The 21,598-nt window shown below is 30.7% G+C and overlaps 1 protein-coding gene across 6 annotated transcripts in view; it reads right to left on the minus strand.

Annotated features, from left to right (window-relative positions):
• LOC110033463 (rho GTPase-activating protein 7-like) overlaps window positions 1-21,162 on the minus strand; it is a 97,398-nt gene extending 76,236 nt beyond the window's left edge. For 4 of the 6 annotated variants that reach the window (XM_020737452.1, XM_020737446.1, XM_020737447.1 and 1 more), the window contains exons 1-8: window positions 20,892-21,161; window positions 17,981-18,124; window positions 8,300-8,336; window positions 7,206-7,282; window positions 6,219-6,286; window positions 6,031-6,109; window positions 5,786-5,930; window positions 4,758-4,877 (exon numbers count right to left, since the gene is read on the minus strand). In XM_020737452.1, coding sequence (XP_020593111.1) covers window positions 4,758-4,877; window positions 5,786-5,930; window positions 6,031-6,109; window positions 6,219-6,286; window positions 7,206-7,282; window positions 8,300-8,336; window positions 17,981-18,115 — 661 coding nt within the window. In that variant the 5' untranslated portion in view covers window positions 18,116-18,124; window positions 20,892-21,161. Of the gene's footprint in view, window positions 1-4,757; window positions 4,878-5,785; window positions 5,931-6,030; window positions 6,110-6,218; window positions 6,287-7,205; window positions 7,283-8,299; window positions 8,337-17,980; window positions 18,125-20,891 lie in introns of all 6 variants that reach the window. The other 2 variants (XM_020737451.1, XM_020737453.1) reach the window with 2 other exon arrangements.
• Between the last annotated feature and the right edge of the window lie 436 nt (window positions 21,163-21,598).

Raw genomic sequence — 21,598 nt, forward strand, 5'->3', positions numbered from 1 at the left:
TTACTAAACTCTCTTGAGTCTTTTTCGTTGATTTTTTTGAGTTTCTCCGCTTTTCCTCGGGTTTCCTGGACGACGTTTCTTTCGGACTTTGCTTTTTGAAATGCATTTAGGTTTGCTATACTTAAGGAACAACGGGTCTCATGGGCGTACAGGTTTGCTTTACATTTTACAACAATTAATTTTCCTGTTTTTACCTGCTACTGCTCTTCCTGTAAAGCATGTTACACTTGTCCTGTTTCTACTTGCTACTGTTCTTCCTGTATAGCATATCATATTACTCCTGTTTCTACTTGCTACTATTCTCCCTGTATAGCATGTTATACTGCTCTTGTTTTGCCTACTACTGTTCCACGTGCATTATATTGTTTGTTTCTGCGTTCAAAACCGAACATGAGATTTTGGTTTCATTCGGCTCCTTTATGGAAGATCTATGTATTCCCATCAGAGAAAAAATGAGATCCATAACATCTATGTCAGCTTTTTTTACGAATGCATCTAAAGCTACTTGCTTTTTAGATGATCCCTATAGAATAGGGGATTTTATCAAATCTTTCTAGTCTAGTTACTTCGTTCCCTATTTCTTTTCTACTCGTGGGATCCTAAGGAAAATAATTTTGTTTCTACCGAGCTCAAATAAAAAGTCGAGGGTTCTAGTAAACCAAAACCATCATTTTATAGCTATTTTGGCTTTAATCCCCCTTTTTAAGCGCAAAAATTGAAGATTTAGTTACGATTGAAAGTTTTGTACTATTATCCATAGATCTTTTCTTCATACTCATTTAATTGGAAGAATTGAACCAATCAAAAAAATTATGCTTCTCGACTCCATAATACAATTTTTTTATGAAAATTATGATTGTCTTTTGGATAGAAATCGTGATAATGTATATTTTTTCCTCAAATGTGCTATTGAGGGATAAAGTATTAAATCTTTTTAAGAAATAAAGTTTTTGATCGGAATATGAAATATGAAAAAAAAGGAAAGACCCCTTAACTTTTGAAGTTGTTAATAGAACGAATCACACTTTTACCACTAAACTATACCCGCTACATATTTATTATTGGATATAAAAGGGCCTTTTGTCTAACAAAGTAATTAGATGTAGTTAAGATAGTATCAGAATCATGAAAATTTCAGCATTAACACGTATTTTGTTCCACCGCGGGAAAACTTGGAAAAAAAAAAGAATAGGTAAATAGCAAAAAATTTAGTCAAATTTCAATAGTGTACTAAAGTTAAAAGTTAGAAGTATTTTATTTTTTGAAACCTCTCTTCATTTGAACCATTAGATTTTATGAATTTGGGTAAATTGGGCCTCAAACTTTCAAACTTGTCCTTTGCTTTGAACAAGTAATTTATTTAGAGTATCATTTTAGATTTTATAAATATGTGTGTTTTTTTTTTTTTTATATTTTTTTAAAAATATATATATATATATATATATATATATATATATATACACACGTAAATTAAAACGTCCTTCCGAAGCGGGCGATGGGATTTCAATTCCGGCTGCCGACAACTTCTCACGGGCAACCCCCCCCAAACAACCTCTCTTTCTTTTTTTGTGCCGACAGTTGTCAGCTATGAAGCATACCTTGATAGTGTAGTGAACTATGTTTCATACTGCACAACTTACATCTCTCCTTGCACCAGCTTGATGAATTTTTCCCACATTTGTCTTCGAGCGGATAGGGGTATAAACCACTATTTGAAAAGTTTCACAAAATCCTTCCAACTTACCATCGCATTGGGTACATCCCTCAATCTATCTCAATGCTGCCTACACCACCACCATTCAGCTTCTCCATGCAGCACAAAGGTAGCTAAAGGTACTCTTCTTTCATAAAGGCACGTCATGCTATCCAATATCTTCTCAATTCACATTAATCAGTTCTCCACTTCAATTGAATCTTCAGTTCCTATAAATCCTATAAACAAAGGTGAATGTAAATCTTGAAATATCTTCAAATATTTATCTACAATAATGGTCTCACCCCCACTAGATTGCAGTTTGGATTTCTAAATCAGCTGAGACATATTCGTCATCATCTGGTTCAGAAGATACGTATTTTTATGTATGACAGGTGGTACTTCTTCATTTTCTACCACATTTCTCTCTTCCTGAATCTAAGGTGCATTTATTTGCTTGAATTAAAATAATTACTTCATTAATGTTAACTTAAACCTTCAATTTTTAATATCATAAAATTTTCTTGCAATTATCATATTAGCTATTAAAGAAAATCAAGGGTGGAAAATCTGTAGAACCTGATGAAATCTCAATTGAAATGTGGAAATATTTAGGAGATTTGGGAGTTTCATGGCTTACTAAACTCTTTAATATTATTTTAAAAACTAAAAAGATGTTTGAGAAAGTGGAGGAAGAGATGTTTGAGAAGTGGAGGAAGAGTATTTTATCCCCATTTTTAAGAATAAAGGGGGCACACAAAAGTGTGCAAATTATAGAGAAATTAAGTTGATGCGTCATACTTTAAAATTATGGGAGAGGGTAATTGAACATAAGTTAAGACGTATTACAAAGATTTCTCATAATCAGTTTGGATTTATGTCAGGTAAGTATACTATGGAAGTTATATATTTATTAAGAGGTTTGACAGAGAATTTTAGAGATAATAAGGACGATCTACATATGATTTTTATTGATTTAGAAAAAGTTAAGATAAGCTTCCAAGAGATATCCTTTGGAGAGTTCTTGAGAAGAAAAGTGTTGTTATGACTTATATTTAAGTCATTAAAGATATGTATACAAGAGTTGTTACTTGTGTTCGAACAGAAGGAGGATTAACCAAATATTTTCCAATTTTTGTTGGTTAACATTAGGGATCAGCTTTACGCCCATATCGTTTTGCTTTAGTTATGGATGGTCTTACTGAACACTTACAGGAGAATATACCTTGGTGTATACTTTTTGCTGATGATATTCTTCTCGTGGATAAGAAGAGAGAAAAAGCTCAAAAAAACTTGAATTAAGTCATTAAAGATATGTATACAAGGGTTGTTACTTGTGTTCAAACAGAAGGAGGATTGATCAAATATTTTCCTTTTTTTTGTTGGTTTACATTAGAGATCAGCTTTACGCCCATATCATTTTGCTTTAGTTATGGATGGTCTTACTGAACACTTACAGGAGGATGTACCTTGGTGTATACTTTTTGGATGTACCTTGGAGGATGTACCTTGGTGTATACTTTTTGCTGATGATATCCTTCTCTTGGATAAGAAGAGAGAAAAAACTCAAAAAAACTTGAATTATTGAGATCTACCTTGAAGTCTAAAGGCTTTCGTTTGAATACAACTAAAACTGAATACATGAATGTGAATTTAGTAGTAGTAGCTCTAGTGATAGAAATGTAACTTTGGGTGATCAAATTATTAAAATGTGTGACCGCTTTAGATACCTTGGGTCTATTATTCAAAGTGATGTTGATATTGATAAGGATTCAAGTTGGTTGGTTCGGGCCTATTGTGTGATAGAAAGTACCGCTTAGACCGAAAGGAAAATTTTATAAAATGGTGGTGAGACGTGCAATGCTCTATGGCGTTGAATGTTGGTCTTTAATAGAGAAGCATAAAACTAAGTGGTGTCGAGATGAGAATGATTAGGTGGATGAGTGGCTTTACACTTAGAGACAATATGTGAAATGAATATATCTGTGATAGGGTTGGTGTTGCTCTTGTGACGGACAAAATTAGAGAGAATTGTCTTATATGGTTTGGTCACATTAAACGTTGACCATGTGATGATCTGATTAGAAAAGTGGATGTTTTAGATTCGACTTATGTCAAGAAAAGCAGAGGTAGACCTAGGAAGACTTGGGCATATTGTATAAGAAAATGATCTTAATTTATATAGTTAAATGAAAATATGACACTAAATAGAACGCAATGGAAAAAAAGGATTTATGTAGCCGACACCACTTAGTGCGATAAAAGTTTTGTTGTTGTTGTATCATATTAGCTATTAAATTAATTTTACATTAAATGATCCTAAACCTTTCTCTGAAACCACTTTTGTCACGACCAGACTGAGGGCTTGGAATCAACCAAGCCGGAAATAGAAGTTTAGATGGTATTAATCAAATTTTCTGTTTTTTTAAATTCAGTTATTACAACCCTAGTTCTCCGGCTCGTTACAAACGCAATTTCAACACCTCTTTTTGCTATCTCAACCACCCACAACCCATTTTCAGCCACCTATCTTTGCTCCTCGACCTCCATCACTCCTGGATCAAGCCCTAATATTAGTTTTGTGTCATCTATGTTGAAATTTTCCTTTCAAGTGTGTTTAATTATAACCATTTATTTGCTTTCAATAAAAATATTTGTTTTACTGTTGTGGCCTAGACTAACTCTGATAACATAAAGACTTTTTGTTTATATAAAGTGACCTTAATACATAATTTTTGGCTTTCTTAATCAGTGGCTACATAACAAACAGCTGATCACCCAACATAAACTTAAAAGTGATCAAGTATCTGCTGCAATCAATGCATGAAAAATGACATTTAATGTTGTTGAAACTCATTTATCCACCTTTTTCAATAGAAAAAAATTCATTTTTCTTTGGTAGTTCGGCAAAGTACCGTCAAAAAGTAAAAGCTAAGCAAAACAGTATCATTCCTGCCTTTGTTTGCCTAAGCAACAAAAAGTGAGTTTTTTTAGTCAAGAGCGGGAGGAATTATAAGAATCCAGATCAAGATAAAATTAAAAATAATGCTAAGAAATAACTTGCCGTGCTCTTCAATGAACCTAAAGGCCTTCTCTAAGAAAGAAGGAGACCCGTCAATCTCTTCTAGAGCAAGTAAGACTGATCTCCCAATGATTGAAGATGAAGTACGAGGCCTATCCTTCACTGCAAAGAGGAAAATATAAATCACACCATAACATCAAACAGTTGACAATTGAAGATAAAAAGCTGATCAGCATCCTTAAAGTTTGGTCAATATTTTCAAACGCAATAATGCAAACAGAGAAAAATGGCATAAATACAAGAATTTCTACAAAAAATTTGACATGATAAAAAATATAGAATAAAGGCATTAAGTTATACTACACAAAAAATACGCTGATGTAAGCCTAGACAAACAGAGACAAATAGCGGAGGTATGATCTCCATCAAATTTCATTGACAAGTTGACTAGTTAATTGTTCAAGAGATGGCATTTGTAACCAATCTTTCCGTATAATGCCTGAAAATAATTTATTAAAATATATTTCCCTCATTTCCGCGTATATCAACCACTTTTATCCACAACTCAAACCAGCCATAAAAAAAATATGGAATTTAGATGAGACACTTCTGGTGCTCTTTAAACTAACGTGGATGGAGTAAAGACATTGTGAAACAAACTGGAAGGGTTCATCATTAACAAAATTTGAAGCAAGCGCAAATTCAAGATCAATGAATCAACTCAATAAACCTATTTTAGCATCCTTTCCCAACAAACTTCTGCTTATTTTCTGCACATTAAAAACTTAGGAAATAGACATTCATGTGCAGCATAATAAACAGAATTCATGAGCAGCCTCTCTCTCTTTAAACATCATTTAAAACACCCGCATTATAAAAACTTTCTTTATTATAAACAAAATGCTCCTAATATAAAATTCATGGTGTTGAAAAAAAAGTGAAATGAAAAAGTATGAGTGAATAAGTAATACAAATGAAAATGTATCAAACTTCTGAAAAAAGTTGGGATAATATAAACTAGGTGCGCATAGCAAAAAGATAATACTTAATGTGCTAGCATAAGGAATTACATTGCTCATCTGAAGCTTCAATTGAGTCAGCTCCTTCATTAAGGATTATTTCATTCTGCGCCATTACATTGGTGTCACCAGGTGCTTGAGCCAAAGCACCTTCTATGGCAGCTTTCCAGTCATTTAGTTCGTCCAAGGTTTCAGTCTGTTCAACAATAAAAATTTTTGTAAGTAAAAATGACAGCCTAAATCAAATATTAACACCAGAATAACAAAATAATTTCAATAGCATAGAAAAAAAAAACCTTGACTGAGAAAGCTTTTCCATTCCGAGCACCAGGAGAAAGGATAGTGAGGAGTTTTTTGTCTGTTTTCACAACCACACTGCAGTTCAAATAATCGCAAGTTTATGTGTGTTGGTAACAATATAAGTTTCATTACATATAATCAAAATTGAAAACAAAAATAAATTGCAACCCAAACAGATCCTAACCTCCCTGAGTTGTTGAGGGTAATGCCACCGAGGGCTGGTGCTTCACTTCCTTTCTGAGGTAGAGTATTCTGGATGTGAGCACATAAAAAACACTTTGAGATTTGGCAAGCTTTAAAATAAACCACGTCAGAGTAAAAACCATCTATTATATTTTCATCTGTCGCTTCTAATATACTCAATGAAGCATATGAGAAAAAACCTTCATTATGAAGACATAAGCAAAGAAAAATCTAGTACGAAGGAAAAATACAGAAGGTAACAAAATTAACTGAATGAGAAATGATGTTAAATGAAATGGAAAAAAATTTACTTACAAAAAACATCGTTATTCATTCCCAATAAATAAAAAATGTTTTTTTAGCATTCCTATGATTTAGTCTAGTGGATATGTAGCAATAGAGAAGACTGCATCTTTTTTGCCACATATCTCCCAATGTATCCAATGGAAAAAAACCATGAAATAGTTCGAAATTCACAAAACAATCCCAAAAACCCTTCTTTCAGAGTCGACTAGAACAACAATAGCAATCAGGAACGCTTCGGCACATGATTTGAGCGCTCTTGTTCCTAGAGAAGCAGACTGAATAAATGACTGAATAGGACTAAATTTTTGACATAATATTAACAGGCTTACTCTAAAGACCAAACATTAAAAAACAAAAAGCGATGTGGCTTCAAGTCTATTTATGATCAACAGGATCAAATGTATTAAGGCAATACTGACTAATCATTAAATGAACTGCAGTGTGATACTCCTGTAATCATTTCTTAATTCTCCTAACTTCCACTAATCATGGGTATAGGGATCACTATTGGCAAATTTCAGTAAAATATAATCTACTTCTCAACTTTCACAAGCCATATCAAATAAACGAAAAAATTTTAATAACAAAATTGTAGCTATATATAATACGTTATTAATAAATTCATAAGAAAAAAAAATTAAAGATATCAAGATAGCGAAATGAACATAAGTGCACAACTTACAGGGTCAACTCTATAAAACTGAAATGATTTGCGAGAAAGAACAAACCACCGTTTTTTCCAAGACGGCCATCCAATTCCTGTGAATTCATTAAAATCACTGATAAGCTGAACTTATAGGATATCGTTAAAATCACAAACAATACCAAAGAGGTTCACAGACGGGAAAATGGTCATTCTCTATAATTTTCAGAACATGTTGACTCTTTTGATTGTCTGCAAAAATGTATTTGGCTTTTGACATTTTGAGTGACCAACAGCTTATCAAAAATTGTAATTATCAATAAAAATAGAAAAAGAAACAGCATAACTTCTCAGATTAAGAAAATTGCAAGCACAGGAAAGAACTGCCAGTATGGCATATTTGGCTTTTGACATTTTGAGTGACCAACAGCATATCAAAAATTGTAATTATCAATAAAAATAGAAAAAGAAACAGCATAACTTCACAGATTAAGAAAATTGCAAGCACAGGAAAGAACTGCCAGTATGGCATAGTTGCTAAACAAATGTTTGGCTTTTGACATTTTGAGTGACCAACAGCATATCAAAAATTGTAATTATCAATAAAAATAGAAAAAGAAACAGCATAACTTCACAGATTAAGAAAATTGCAAGCACAGGAAAGAACTGCCAGTATGGCATAGTTGCTAAACAAATGTGGTTACTAGTTGTAGCATTTATTTTTCGGGTAAAACAATTCAAACAATAGCTAATTTGATTATTTCAAAAGGGCAACTACCAGAACAAAGATAGCGGAAGAAGACCAATCTAAGAAGTCAAGTAAGAACTCCTCAATATAACAGAGAAAAAAAAGATTAATATGAGCTTCAGAACGTTTTTATTTTTATTTTTACACACCCAAACGCACCCACACCACATATGCAAAGCCTTGAACCCATGACCTCTTGGTTAAAAACAAAGCTCTCAAGAACTAGGCGATTTGACTTGAATAATACTTTAGAAGGTTAGATCAGCAAGCAAGGAAAGATAGAAGAAGAAAACCAAAGATGGCTAGATATGTCAACGTAGACAAGAACACCAAAAATCTAGATAAAAGAGGGATTATCATATCCAATAAGTGTAAGAAGACAAACCTTTAGATGATACAAGTAAAGGCCCACTCTTCAAGATCTGCAAAGTCAAAAAGATGATTTAACAAAAGAAATATACCAAAACGAAACATAATAGCATACTAAGAAAGCAAAAATCAACGGTTGACATATGGTGAAATATAAAATCAAATACAAGCCACATTAAATAACAAGTTCAGCATGATATGCATATAAAAAGCCATTCATTTAAGCTTTACCAGCAATCAAAGGAAAGAACTGACACACGAATGTTCTGCCACAAAACTCCATAGGATCTTCAAACTGATCATTTTAACAATATCTGGAAAAATCTGGGATCACATCTAGTGGTGTTTCTTTGGTTCATAGAAGAATGTAGAATTTTAGCGATGCATGTAAAGGAAATTAAAATTTATTTATTTATTAAGGGATAAACATATTTTTCTTTATTGGGGGTACTATCTTAAACGCTTGTTAAAGGTTTACTTTTATACTTAATAGAATGTGCAAATTGATGTCATATAATTGATAGTTTGCTTTATCAACTAAATTGCTGCATAAATTCAAGTCTCTTGAAATGATCCATGTGATGTCAGCTGATCATAGAATCTAGTTATATGAAGTCAATTGAGATCATTTTGTTGATAAATACCTTGTTATTGAACATTTTCTTCTTAAAGAACATGCATCAAGTTATGATTGCATGCCTACTGGATATGAATCTCGACAGTATATGATTGCTACCTAGTTGACAGGTGATTCAATATAGAGATGACTCTTACTGGGATTATTGGACTCAGTTCAACTAGTGAGAACCTTCTTCCCATTTAAAAATAATCTTTTAAAAATTTAATTAGCTTAAATTAAGAAAAAAAACTAATTGTTCAACTTGCACACGACACCAGCGAAGCAAATGTCGTTCTATCGAAGCTCCCGCTGCCAACAGGAAATTAAAACAAGAGAATTTTCCTATTGTCTTGTAAGAGCAAACGCACGAACCAAAGAGGGAGAGGGCCTGAGAGACGGAGCAAGGGAGAGAAAGTGTGATGGGTCGAAGGGAGGGAGATCGAGGGAATATCTTCATGGCACTCGAGCGACAGAGCCGCGAGCACGAACAAAATAAAAGAAAGCGCAGGGAGCCTGCCTGCGGTTAAGAGGAAGGGCTGAACCGAGCAGAAGAAGGGAGTCCGTGCCCTAACAAAACAGAAGCGAGCTGAGAAGCTCGAGCAGCTCCAGTAGGAGCTGCTCGAGCCTCATTATGAATTCCCAAAAGTTAAAACTTAGTTTTTTAAGGAAAATTTACACAGGAAGCACCCAATTTTATTCATTTATTTTTCTCACACCTAAATTTTACTTTTACAATTTATCCTACATTTGAAAACATATATGAAAAGATGAATTACACTTTTTCCCATAAATAAGATGCTTAACTTACAAATATTAATGTTTGGGTGCGTCCTATGCAAAAATCTCTTTTTTTTATTGTTCTTAATCTTGAAAATTTTATTCCTGATTAAATGGAGTTGTAATTTCAGAATACCTATAATTAAAAAATATTTAGGATATGTGACAAGAAGGCTAAAGCAGAGAAGGAAAAGGGGCCTACAGGTACGAAATCCATGTACAGCATTAGATACTTATCTTTTATTGTTATTGTAGCTTAGATTAAAATATATGTCGAGAAGAAATTTTAGGAATGTTATCAAATCAAAGGTCTAAAAATTTAATTAATTTAATTGTAATATATTATTGCATATATTAAATTTAGTTGATGAATAAGAAAAATGTGTTAATAAATTACTTGTATGAAATAACAAAATAACTACTTGAGCAAATAAACTACAAGTGAATGTATCAAAGTTGTTTTAGTTAGATCAATATGAAAGAGCCAAAATTATAATAGAAGCTAATCAAAGCTGATGTGTTACTATAGATGCACTAAAATGATAGATTGACTGAGAAAAGGATAACAGACTGTACTGAATAGGTGGATGATTATGTTTTTATTTTATAGTAGCTCCTTTATTTCTGTAATCACATTTAAATGTTTAAAACTATTTCAGTGTTATCTTTTAAAATGCAAACATTTTAAAAATTTTTAGCCTTTTCCTTTAAAAAATGGAAAATTCCATGTTTTTCATATGTTTCATTAGTTAAAGCAAATTTTAAATAAAAAAATAAAATAAAAGTGATATGTGCAGATATACATGTGGAGTCCAACCCATATGATAATATATAGAAAAACAACATACCAGTGCACATAAATAAAAGTATAAATGGAAATGAAAATAATTGGTTGCTTCTTTTATGGATTTTAAAAAAATATTATAAAATAAGTATTTTTAATACACATTTAGATGGGGACTTGCATTGACGAATGTTTTAACTAAAATAAATAAAAGTAATAATAAAACAATTTTTTTTTACTATCTTTTTTTTATTGTTTATTATCATTTTATAAAATATTTTTAAAATGTAAATTATTATATATTTGAGACATTTTACACATTGAGTCATTTAACTCGTACCGTCTAGTGGCTAGAATTTTTCTAGAAAATCTCCTTCTAGTAGATGGATCCTAGAGATTGTGTACAGAAAAACCCAAGGAGATAGGTTTAGCAATTCAGTTTTTTACTTTTTCTTCTGTCATAAATATATTTTAAATTTGAATAAATGTTTGTAAATTAAACTTATAAAATTAGAACGGCTCTTTTATGTATTGGATGATTTTATTTAAGCAATAAAATAGTTTAGATAGTACTTTATTCCTCTGACCGTCTATTCTTGTCTTCATATTCTAAGATCCCGGACATGGTCGTGACAACCTATTTTAAGGGATGTCAGGCAAAGTGACCAACTATGAATCAAAAACATAATAATAAATAATTGATGAATCCTTCCTAGTTGTAAAAAATATAATAAACATGCTTGTGGATGATTTAAAATTTAAAAGCATTAATTGTCATTTTGCACTTGATGTGCAATAAATTCCAACACAAATTCATTAGTGAATCGTTGTCATATTTAATAATCTTGGTTGAAGAAGTTTAAACAAAATTGGAGTGATTGATATGATTGTTATAATAAGATATTGGATTGTTTATCAAATCATTTTCAATAGTTATATTGTGTTCCTTGCGTCATATGATTTATGTTTTAATAAATAGAATTTATCAATTGAGCTTTCCTAGCAAACTCATTTTTTGTTAATTTTTCTATTGATAAATATTACTTGGTTGATTGATAAGTTATCATCACAGGACCAAATTTGTCAACAATAAGTATTCTTTAGTTATATAATTTGTTTCTTCAATAATATTTTTTTCTATATACACTTATATTGGGAATTAATTTAATGTTGTAGAAGTAGTTGATTCCTTACCTAACTTGATGTTTCAATTTCATTTGAAGATTCATTAGTATTTCTATTGCATCAATTAAAATTTGTTCATATCTATACCACTATTATACAAGACAATTGTGATTCTCCCCATATTCATTTATATCGATTTAGTTTATATTTTTTAGTATGAAACTCTCATCTCTAAATATAAAGATGTTTCTAAAATAATAAAATAATAATCTAGGATTAAAGAACTCATTCATTTTCCGATAAATAATCAACTTTTTAGAAATCTACTATTAATTTCATAATGATTGCATCAATTAAGGGTCCGTTTGAGGCAACTTATTTGGTGCGGTGCGTTTTACAAACGCACCTTTTACAAACGCACCCGACCTGTGTGGGTAAACTGCGTTTTGACAGCTTATGTGTTTTAAAAACGCTGAAAGCAGCCTTTTCACACCGCAACTAGACGGGTGTGGTGGCAGCTTTCTGACAACGATTTAACTTTTCGAAAAAATAAAAATTTGTAATAGCCACCGCACCTAGCTTATCAGCAGATTATTCAATAAGTTGCAGCTGCCCCAAACAAACCCTAATTTTATAATATATATTTTAAGAATATTTTCATCTTTTAAAGTTATTTCTAAAATAATCTACGTTTTTGAGAATATATTCATTTTTCCGAGAAATAATCTACTATTTTGAGATCCCATTTATCTTCCAATTAATTATTTATTTATTACTATAACTTCTCTAACTCTTTTATCTTTAACTTTTCATTTCCCCACTCTTTGGTTTCTTTCTGCAACTCTTCACTTTTAAGAGATTGATTATTTATAAGAGTCAAATTCATTCCCCACGTGCTACAACAGCTGCATTTCCATCAACAAAATTAGAGGTATTAAACGAATTAAGATATTTATAACTGTACTTTCTATTCTAGTAAGGTTATAAAAGTGGCTTGTGACCCTCCCCACTTTAATCCTAATATTTTATTTTATTTAGCCTTTATAATTTTAAATCTTCGCCCCTATTTTCAAATGATGACTCATAATGCTACAAATTAAGTATCCGTTAAATTCAATTAAGAATTTAATTTCTCACAAAAATTCTCCATTACATTGTGTAAATTTATACATGTTGCATCAAATTATATGCAAGATCAAGATATCAACAGACAACTATAATTATTATGGTTCATGTATTGAATAAAAGGTAGGATTTTGTTATATATATATTATGTCATTCTAAATGATCGTTTACATTCTCCAATTATCTATTGGAATCTCAAAAGTGTAAATAATTATGTTTTCTTATTATCTATTAGAGTGTCAAAAGTACAAATTATTTACATTTTAAAAAATATTAATTGCTCATAATTTATCATACAATTTTAACACTTCTTATTTACTCCATCTTTAATTCAAAGATCCACTATAAAACTATAAATTAAATGTGTTACATGCCATGAAGAATTTATTCTTGTTTGATTCCTCCCAGTAGAGGGCGTGATACTCGAATTCTTAGGCGCATCAGGGATGGTTGAGGCTCGTATAATAGCCTTAGGCCACTCATTTTTAATATATATATCTATATATATATATATATATAATATTGTAAAGGAATGGTCAGTGGCTATTATATGCCATCTCTCATGCGTCTAAGAAATCGAGTACCACACCCTACACTTGGGGGGAGTCGAACCCCAACCAGAGGGGACTTACAAACTGACAAGTAGATACCCGACCAACTAATCTGAGTACGCGGCGATATATATACAAACTGACAAGTAGATACCCGACCAACTAATCTAGTCAGTCACTTCATTGGTGTTTGGTGCTTATATATCTCATTTATTTCTCCTCATCAGGAAGATATCCACAACACGAGTTTTTAGAGCTTCCCACCCATCCCACTAGATAAAAATAAGTAAACAATGATGATGATATCATTTTAGAGCATTATACATATATTAATATATATATATATATATATTAATAAATTAATGATACACTAATCTATTTAGTTAAATTTCAAATGTATTAAATCAAAATAAAGCATATTTGTTAAATTGTATATAATTATATCTAAATCCGGTCTTGCTTTCAGTGTTAAACAAAAAAGATAGAACCGCATACATACTTTCAAAAGTAAATAACAAAAGCTCTTTCTTGTATAAATAACTTTTTATTGAGAAATATATGAGTAAATTATTATTTTTATCACCAATTTTTTCTTCATTCTAATAATTTATAAATAACATACTTGATAAATAAATAAAAATTTCATAAAAATTAATTAAAAAATCCTTTTTATATATCATAATTCATTGATATTCAAATAGAAAATTTTTAAATAAAATCATATAAAAACTACTATAATAATCATAGAAAATTCATTTTGAGAATAAAAATTTTCTCTACACTTCATCTCATTTTATTTACATATTTGCCCCTTCATTTTCTAACTCAAAATCCCCACCCTATCGTCCATTGAATACAAATGTTTTAAGTTTTGACATAAAATTCATTTTTTTTTTAATCTTAGCAGTGAACAAACATAAAAAATAATTTCATGAACTTTTTTAACTTAATTAATTGTGTGAAAGTGAAATATTTTTTTATTCCTTTAATTAACAAAATTGCAAGTGCCAATTGATTTTTGAAATTTACTTCATATATAAACACAATACAAAAAAGTTATAGTTATATTTTTTTTTATTATCAATATATGTCTTAAATTCTCAAGTTATACATTCTCAACAACATCATCAACATTTCTAATATAAATCTAGATTTACCATAATCAAAGGGTGGTATGTTTATGTCTAATGGAAAATTATGTTTTATTATTTTCAATTAACATGAAAGTTGAATTGCATGTTAGATGATGATAACTTTTTTATTGAGTATATCTACCAACAACAACAAGTCATTATATCACTAAGCGGGGTCGGCTACATGAATCCTTTTTCTCCATTGCGTCCCGTTAAGTTTCATATTTTGATTTAATTCTGATAAATTAAGATTATTTTTTATACAATATGCCCAAGTATTTTTAGGTCTACCTCTGACTTTCTTAACATAAGTTTGATCTAAAACATCTACTCTCACAACTGGATCATGAGATGGTCGACATTTAATGTGACCAAAGCATCTAAGACTACTCTCTCTAATCTTGTCTACTACTGGAGCTACAAATGAAAGAAATTTAGATAATATTTTAAATTTTAATCACGTGCGCTTGATGCACATGCAATTAAACTAGTATCATATAGTTGTATGAATTATTATAGATTTTGGTAATTTGAAGTTGATGACACATGGTGACATGATAATATCATTGGCTGGAGTTAACTATGTGCCATATTTTAAAAATAATATAAAATCTTTGAGAACTCTCAATATTTTAGGCTATGAATTACCAGGTGATGTTGAAATACTTGAGGTCAATACGAGTGAGTTAAAATTAGAGGCTATATATTACAAAGTGTAATGTCATATGTTGATGAGTTAAATTTAACAACTACGATGATATCCTATGAAAATATGAATTTTACTAATTATATGGCATCTAACAGCCAAAAAAATGGAAGTTATAGTTAAATTCATTGCTAATGATTATACAATGTAGTGTAAATAAATTTTTTGTCAAGTGAAAGCTTCCAAAAGACAAATGGCTATTGTTAGATAGGTAATAACTTCAAAATAAAGAAGAAACATAAAAAGAGGATAGTTTATTGCAAAGCCTCAATTAAAATTCACAATTAATGAAAGAAAATGCTGCATAAATACATGATTTAATAACTTCAAAATAAAGAAGAAACATAAAAAGAGGATAAAGTTTATAGCAAAGCCTCAATTAAAATTCACAATTAATGAAAGAAAATGCTGCATAAATACATGATTAGTGATGACCTCTAAATATGTATATTAGAAATTCAGACTATAAGTGGAAGATCATTATTATGGAGTTTAACTTTTTTTTTAATTGTATTGGATAAAATTTAAATTTTATTTTAAGATTAGTAGCCATAAAACTCAAAATTCATTCAAACTTATTTGTCAGCATTAGTGATAGACTACTCAAGATTCATTCACACTTCATCTCTTAAACCTAACTCAAGCAATATTCACACTTCATCTTTTAAACCTACAACTTCATGAAGCAACTAAAAAAGGTGAAGAAATCAATAGTCCTATGCATGCGACAGCAAGAAGCTAACAATAAGAAAAAAGAAAGAGAGAGAGAAGAGAAGAGTGACCTCCAAGGGAAAAAAAAGGTCATTTTGGGTGCTAACAAGAGTTCTTTGACTTCATGTTGTGGGATAGGCATAAGCACACTTAAGTTAACAAATTACTACTGCTTGTTTCACCAAGAGAAGAAGCACTTGCTCATGAGTATAAACAGTTCTCATTTTAAACTCATGTAATAAATAAGATAGTAAGTGAAGCAACGGAAACATCTCTTTCTCTACATCAAACCCTCAAGTTTAAGCAATTTTCATTCACTTTTAGTTAGAAAAAATGGTATCATTGTTCATAACTTCAACTTCATATAAATTAAGTGTAATCCTTCGCCTACCCTTTTGAAACTTAGGGTTTGTTTGGGATAGCTTTCTAGCTTATTTGCTTTTCAAACTGCCACCGCAGCTCTATTTGGGGACTATTTCTTTGTTGCATTCTAGAAATTTTTGTGGTTGAAAGCAATTTTTTTCAAAATAAATTGTTAGAGTGTGGTGGCTGCAATAAAGCTACAGTCTAACTTTTTGAAATTAAAATAATTTTTTTAATAGCCACTGCAGCATTTTTAATAACAATTTTTCTATAGCAGTTTTACGACTGCTACTTCAAACAGCTCCCTTAGTGAATTATGCAATCTCTATAGAACCATAAAGATAGGCTTACTTGAGCTAAACCATGTAAATTTTGGTGTTCTTTTTTTGGTGCTTGATATCTTTTAGATTTGCATTATAGTTCACCATTCTTAATCATCAATTAAGACATAATCTTTCCTAACAACATGTTGGTCAACTAGTCACTACATGATAGAATGCAATGCAAGGTCTTATCTCACAATTTAAAATAACAATTCATTAAGGTGCAATGACAAGTTGACAAACATTAGAATAAAAAGGGAGGGATGGGGTTCAACAAAGATGGCCATAATCGTCCAAGAAAAAAAGGAAATTTATAAATGGAAGTTGTTATCTTAAACAGCTCCTGCAACTTTACACATAAGATATATATATTGATAACATTATAAGGCCATTATTCAAAATAAATTGCTTGTATCTAAAGCTTAAATAAATATGTCATTTTTCATACATTATGTCTAGCATGATGATAATTTTAAGAAAAAAAAATCTTAAAAATAGATCTTTTCAATTAAGATATTGTCACGAAAGAACAACTATAATATATCATCACCTTTATGCTATAAATCTTGAACGAATATTTAAAGGCAAGTAGGGCTTTAACGCATAATGAAAACGCAATTTCGGTTGATCAATTTATTGCATCTTAAGCAAGAGCTTTGGAAACTGAAAATTTTCAAACAAGATTTAGCATTTGAAGACTGAAATGTTGGAATAGAGAGAGGTTTAAAAGATGTATCAAAATGCTTTTAGATGCTAACTTACGACCAACAAGAGTTGATGCAATCAATTCAAATTATAAAAAGTATTTTCAATCAAGCAAATTAAGTACAATGCCATGTTCCTGGTCGCCATGAACATTAGTCTTGTTTATGAGTATCATAGCACTTCTAAGCATATCACATGGAATACAAATCAAAACAACATAAAGCATCAAAGAAATCCATGCCAATAACGTATTGGTGCATGATCGCATGAGTGCAAGCCTCAAATAATCAGTATTCTAGTCCTATGTTACCATAGCATGTCAAGGCACATGACATCAATTACTATCAATCCACTCCATTTATTGGAAACCATGGTTTAAAAAATTTGGCAATAATTTATAGTTATGGAAGGATATAGTTAATGTCTAAGCTAGATAATTTTCAAAGATGCAAAACTATTATGTATGTTCAGGTCAATCAAATTATTTTGGAAAGCAAACTGAATGTATTACAAAAGAAATACGAATAAGTCAATTTTCAATTTGATGTATATTTAACATGATTATATACAAAACAATGTATGGAAGACATTTGTTGTAGTATATGAGCTTGTAAAAAAATCTTGTTGGATAAATGAAAATGATGAGAAACAATTCAGGTGACAGAAGTGTCATACAACTATTCTAGGCCTTTTCAAATGAGTATACGTATGTTGAAATTTTAAGCAAAGAAGAGAACCCTAATAGACAAACTACAAATGCAAATATGTAAAATACCTCACACTTTTTGGAACGATCTGAATGATTGTCAAAATCTTCAGAGGCTTTTATTGTCCGAATATTTTGTTCCCATTCAGCAAGTTTAGACTTCGTACATGGCATTGAATTTTCATTCATCTGGAATGAAGCCATCTGTTACAGCTGTTAAATACGAAATTGTTATCACGCAACATAACATTGGAATAAACAACTTTTGTTACAAGATCAAAAAAATCAATACCATTCATGAAAAGTTAAAGTAAAATTAGAAACATGAAAACTAAACAATAATTTAGTGATGAATAACAAAGTGATATTCCACAAGAAAAATAAATATTCACGAGAAATATATAAATTAGTTCATAAATGAAGGCTTCAGCTTATCCTAGTAAAAGAGAAACCTGAAGTGCCACTGTGATGATAGAACTTCCACAACTACGGGATGAATGGATAATGTGAGCAACCTAACCATTGCTCTATGTCATCATCTCAAATAAAAAATTGGACCATATCCAAACCATACCAACATGATTCATATTTTACGTCAATCATATCGACAAACATTCTTAATGACCTTGTGCATTGTAGCTAGGGGTGTAAACGAACCGAACACGAACGAACAAAGCTTGTGTTCGTGTTCGTTTGAAATTTAGTTTGTTTGAAATAAGCTCGTGTTCGAAATTGTTCGTGAAGTCACTGTTTGTGTTCGTTTCTTAACGAACAAACCGAACACGAGCCGAACATGAGTTGTTCGCGAACGACGAGCCAGTTTGACATCCCTAATATAAATATATATAAATATTATATTATATTAATTATATAACTTATATTATATAAATATATAATATCTATTAGTATATTACTAATATAGTATATTAATATATTATTATTATTATTTTATTATATATATTATAATTTATAAAATTTATTTTTTAAAAAATATCACAAATTATATATATATAATTATTTTAAATTATTTTATATTTCAAAAAATAATGATTCGAACACGAACGAGTGCATCACTGTTCGTGTTTGGTTCGTTTAACTAACCGAACGAAAAAAAATTGTTCACGTTCTTCTCGTTTACTTATCGAACAAATCAAACACGAACTCATTGACGAACTGAACACGAACTGTTCGCGAACAACGAGCTTTTTTGACAGCTCTAATTGTAGCTCATGTTATCATCTTTTAAATTAGCAAAAATTCTTGTAGTCAAATTTGCGAATAAGATTGACATTAAAAGCAAAAAATTAAATTATATGATGCATAATTTTCCATATTTTAAGTATGAATATGATATGTCATCAAGAAAATTTTATCATTGTGCACAAATCTCGATGCATTTTGAGCAAGAAATATTCCAACTTTAAATTCAAGATCATACAGACACCAATTTCAATAAATTTATAGTCAAATTGAGCATATCGACAAGATGAGCCCAATAACAACAAATGAATCCAATCCGAGTTTAGGTGAGCCCATATCAAAAACTTAAATGTAATAAAAAAAAACTTTGGTGCATCAATTGAAATGTCAAATAATGTCAAAATTTGACATGTTTCTAGTCAAATCAAACATCTCAATGAGAATCCAACAAGCCTAAGATGATCTAATCTTGGCACTTAAATATTAAAAAAAAAAACGTCTAATCAAGGGAATCAATGTGAATCATTTGATAAAATTTTTTAAGATTAAGATTATATTTACCAAAATATTTTCCTCAAAAACTCTAAACAGACGCACATCCTTCATTTAAAATTGGGATGAGAAGAGAAGAGTTAGTTGGCTGCTAAAGCTTAACTCTTAAAGTCTCGGTGGTAATTGTCGGTCACTTGAGACCACAGTCGACCACCAAAGTTAGCCACCAACCACCAGCCATTGTCAACCACCATCTACAATTATTGTAGCCAATTATGGCTATTGCAGCCTTCAACTATTGCTTTGATGGCTCTACTAGGACTGTTATAGTTACCAACTACAGCTTTTATGGTCAAATATGATTGTTATAGCTTACGATTATTATAGCTTCTAACTCGGATTTAGTAACTCTACTATGGATGTTATAGCCACCAACTATCATTTATAGTAAGCTATGATTTTTATAGCCAACTATAATTGTTATACCCCAACCACAACTATTATAGCCAAAGTACAATAATTATAGTCCCAGCTACCCTTATAGAGTTATATCCATTGGGTTATTTCAAAGCACTTATAATTTCAACATGATCTTATAATCTCATTTTTCCTAGTCTAGGTTAAGAGTAGACCAATGTACTCTTGATTACAAAGTGGATTATTTTTATTGGATTAAAATTTGTGATTTTTTTTCTTTTTAAGGGTTTTTCACGTACAAAAAATCTTGTGTTCCTTCCAATTTTTATATATATATATGTGTGTTGGATCTTCGTGCAATGCTAATATATTAAATTATTATTCTACTGTGTGTATTTTTTAGTACGGAATAATTATCACCATGCTTCAAAAGTTGCAAGATTGTGCATGTATTAAATATTCAAATCTAATGTCATATGATTCACATTACATCATAACCCATACACCAGTGAAACCCTAAGAGTCAAACGACATAGCTAACAGAATAACACATTCGGAATAGACGGCTGCAAACGCTAAATTCCCAAATGACCCTTTTTTTAAACTATAGATAAAATTACAAAACATAGCAAAAACCTGCGATCGAAATTTAAACTACAAAAATCAACCTATAAATCAACTTTATCAACGTTTAACGTTGGTAGGAAAAACATAATTGCTTAGCAAAATTTAAAAAAAAAAAAAACACAGAGCAACTTGCCGCATCTCAAGCAACAAAAAACCAAAAAAGAAAAATCGCTAAAAACAATAAATCGATTGTAAACTAGGTTGAAGGACAGAGTTGGAGGAAACCAAGAAGTCGATTTCTTACTCTACGCTCGACGATTAGGTCAAAATTAGAAGAATCAGGAGAGTGCGACAAGAGCTGCAAGTCGCTAATGGGAGGCAGCAACGAGACAGAGGAGGTAGATGGATGGAGATCGATAATCCACAGCTCCGGCGAGCGGAAAGAGAGCCGAAAACAGTGAGGAAAAGGACGAATGCAACAAATCTCGGTTTGAGCAATAACGTGTAAGGCCTGGGAAGCGCTAATTCGATCCTATATATAGCTACAAATTTGAGAGGCAGAACGCGCGATGCCTCGGAATTGTTAATCCGAACTGAAGGTGGCAACTGCACTATCCCCACTAACCGTATAATTTAGGAAGGATAAAATTTTGTTTAATCAGATTTTCATTTGATAAAAACAATTTAATTTGAAAGAATCAAAATATGACTAATTTAAGTAATAGATTAAAAAGCTGTTAATTTAAATTATATGTATTAATAAGGAAATCAATTATTTTTTTATTAAATTTGATTATTTTATTTTATGTAATAAATAATATACATGTTTTTTTTTTTTTTTTTTTTGTGGATTTACATGCATAGCGCTCAAAACATTTAATATTACATAAACTGAATTAATTGAAAAACAAAAATCTAATCATAATGGAGATTGAAACAGAATTCTAGATGTCAATGACCTTCTACGTGTTGTGGAAGAAGAGTCTTTGCATGTAAGGTCCAATTTGGCTC

The sequence above is a fragment of the Phalaenopsis equestris genome, unplaced genomic scaffold (genome assembly GCF_001263595.1).
Source record: "Phalaenopsis equestris unplaced genomic scaffold, ASM126359v1 Scaffold001189, whole genome shotgun sequence".
NCBI lineage: Eukaryota > Viridiplantae > Streptophyta > Magnoliopsida > Asparagales > Orchidaceae > Phalaenopsis > Phalaenopsis equestris.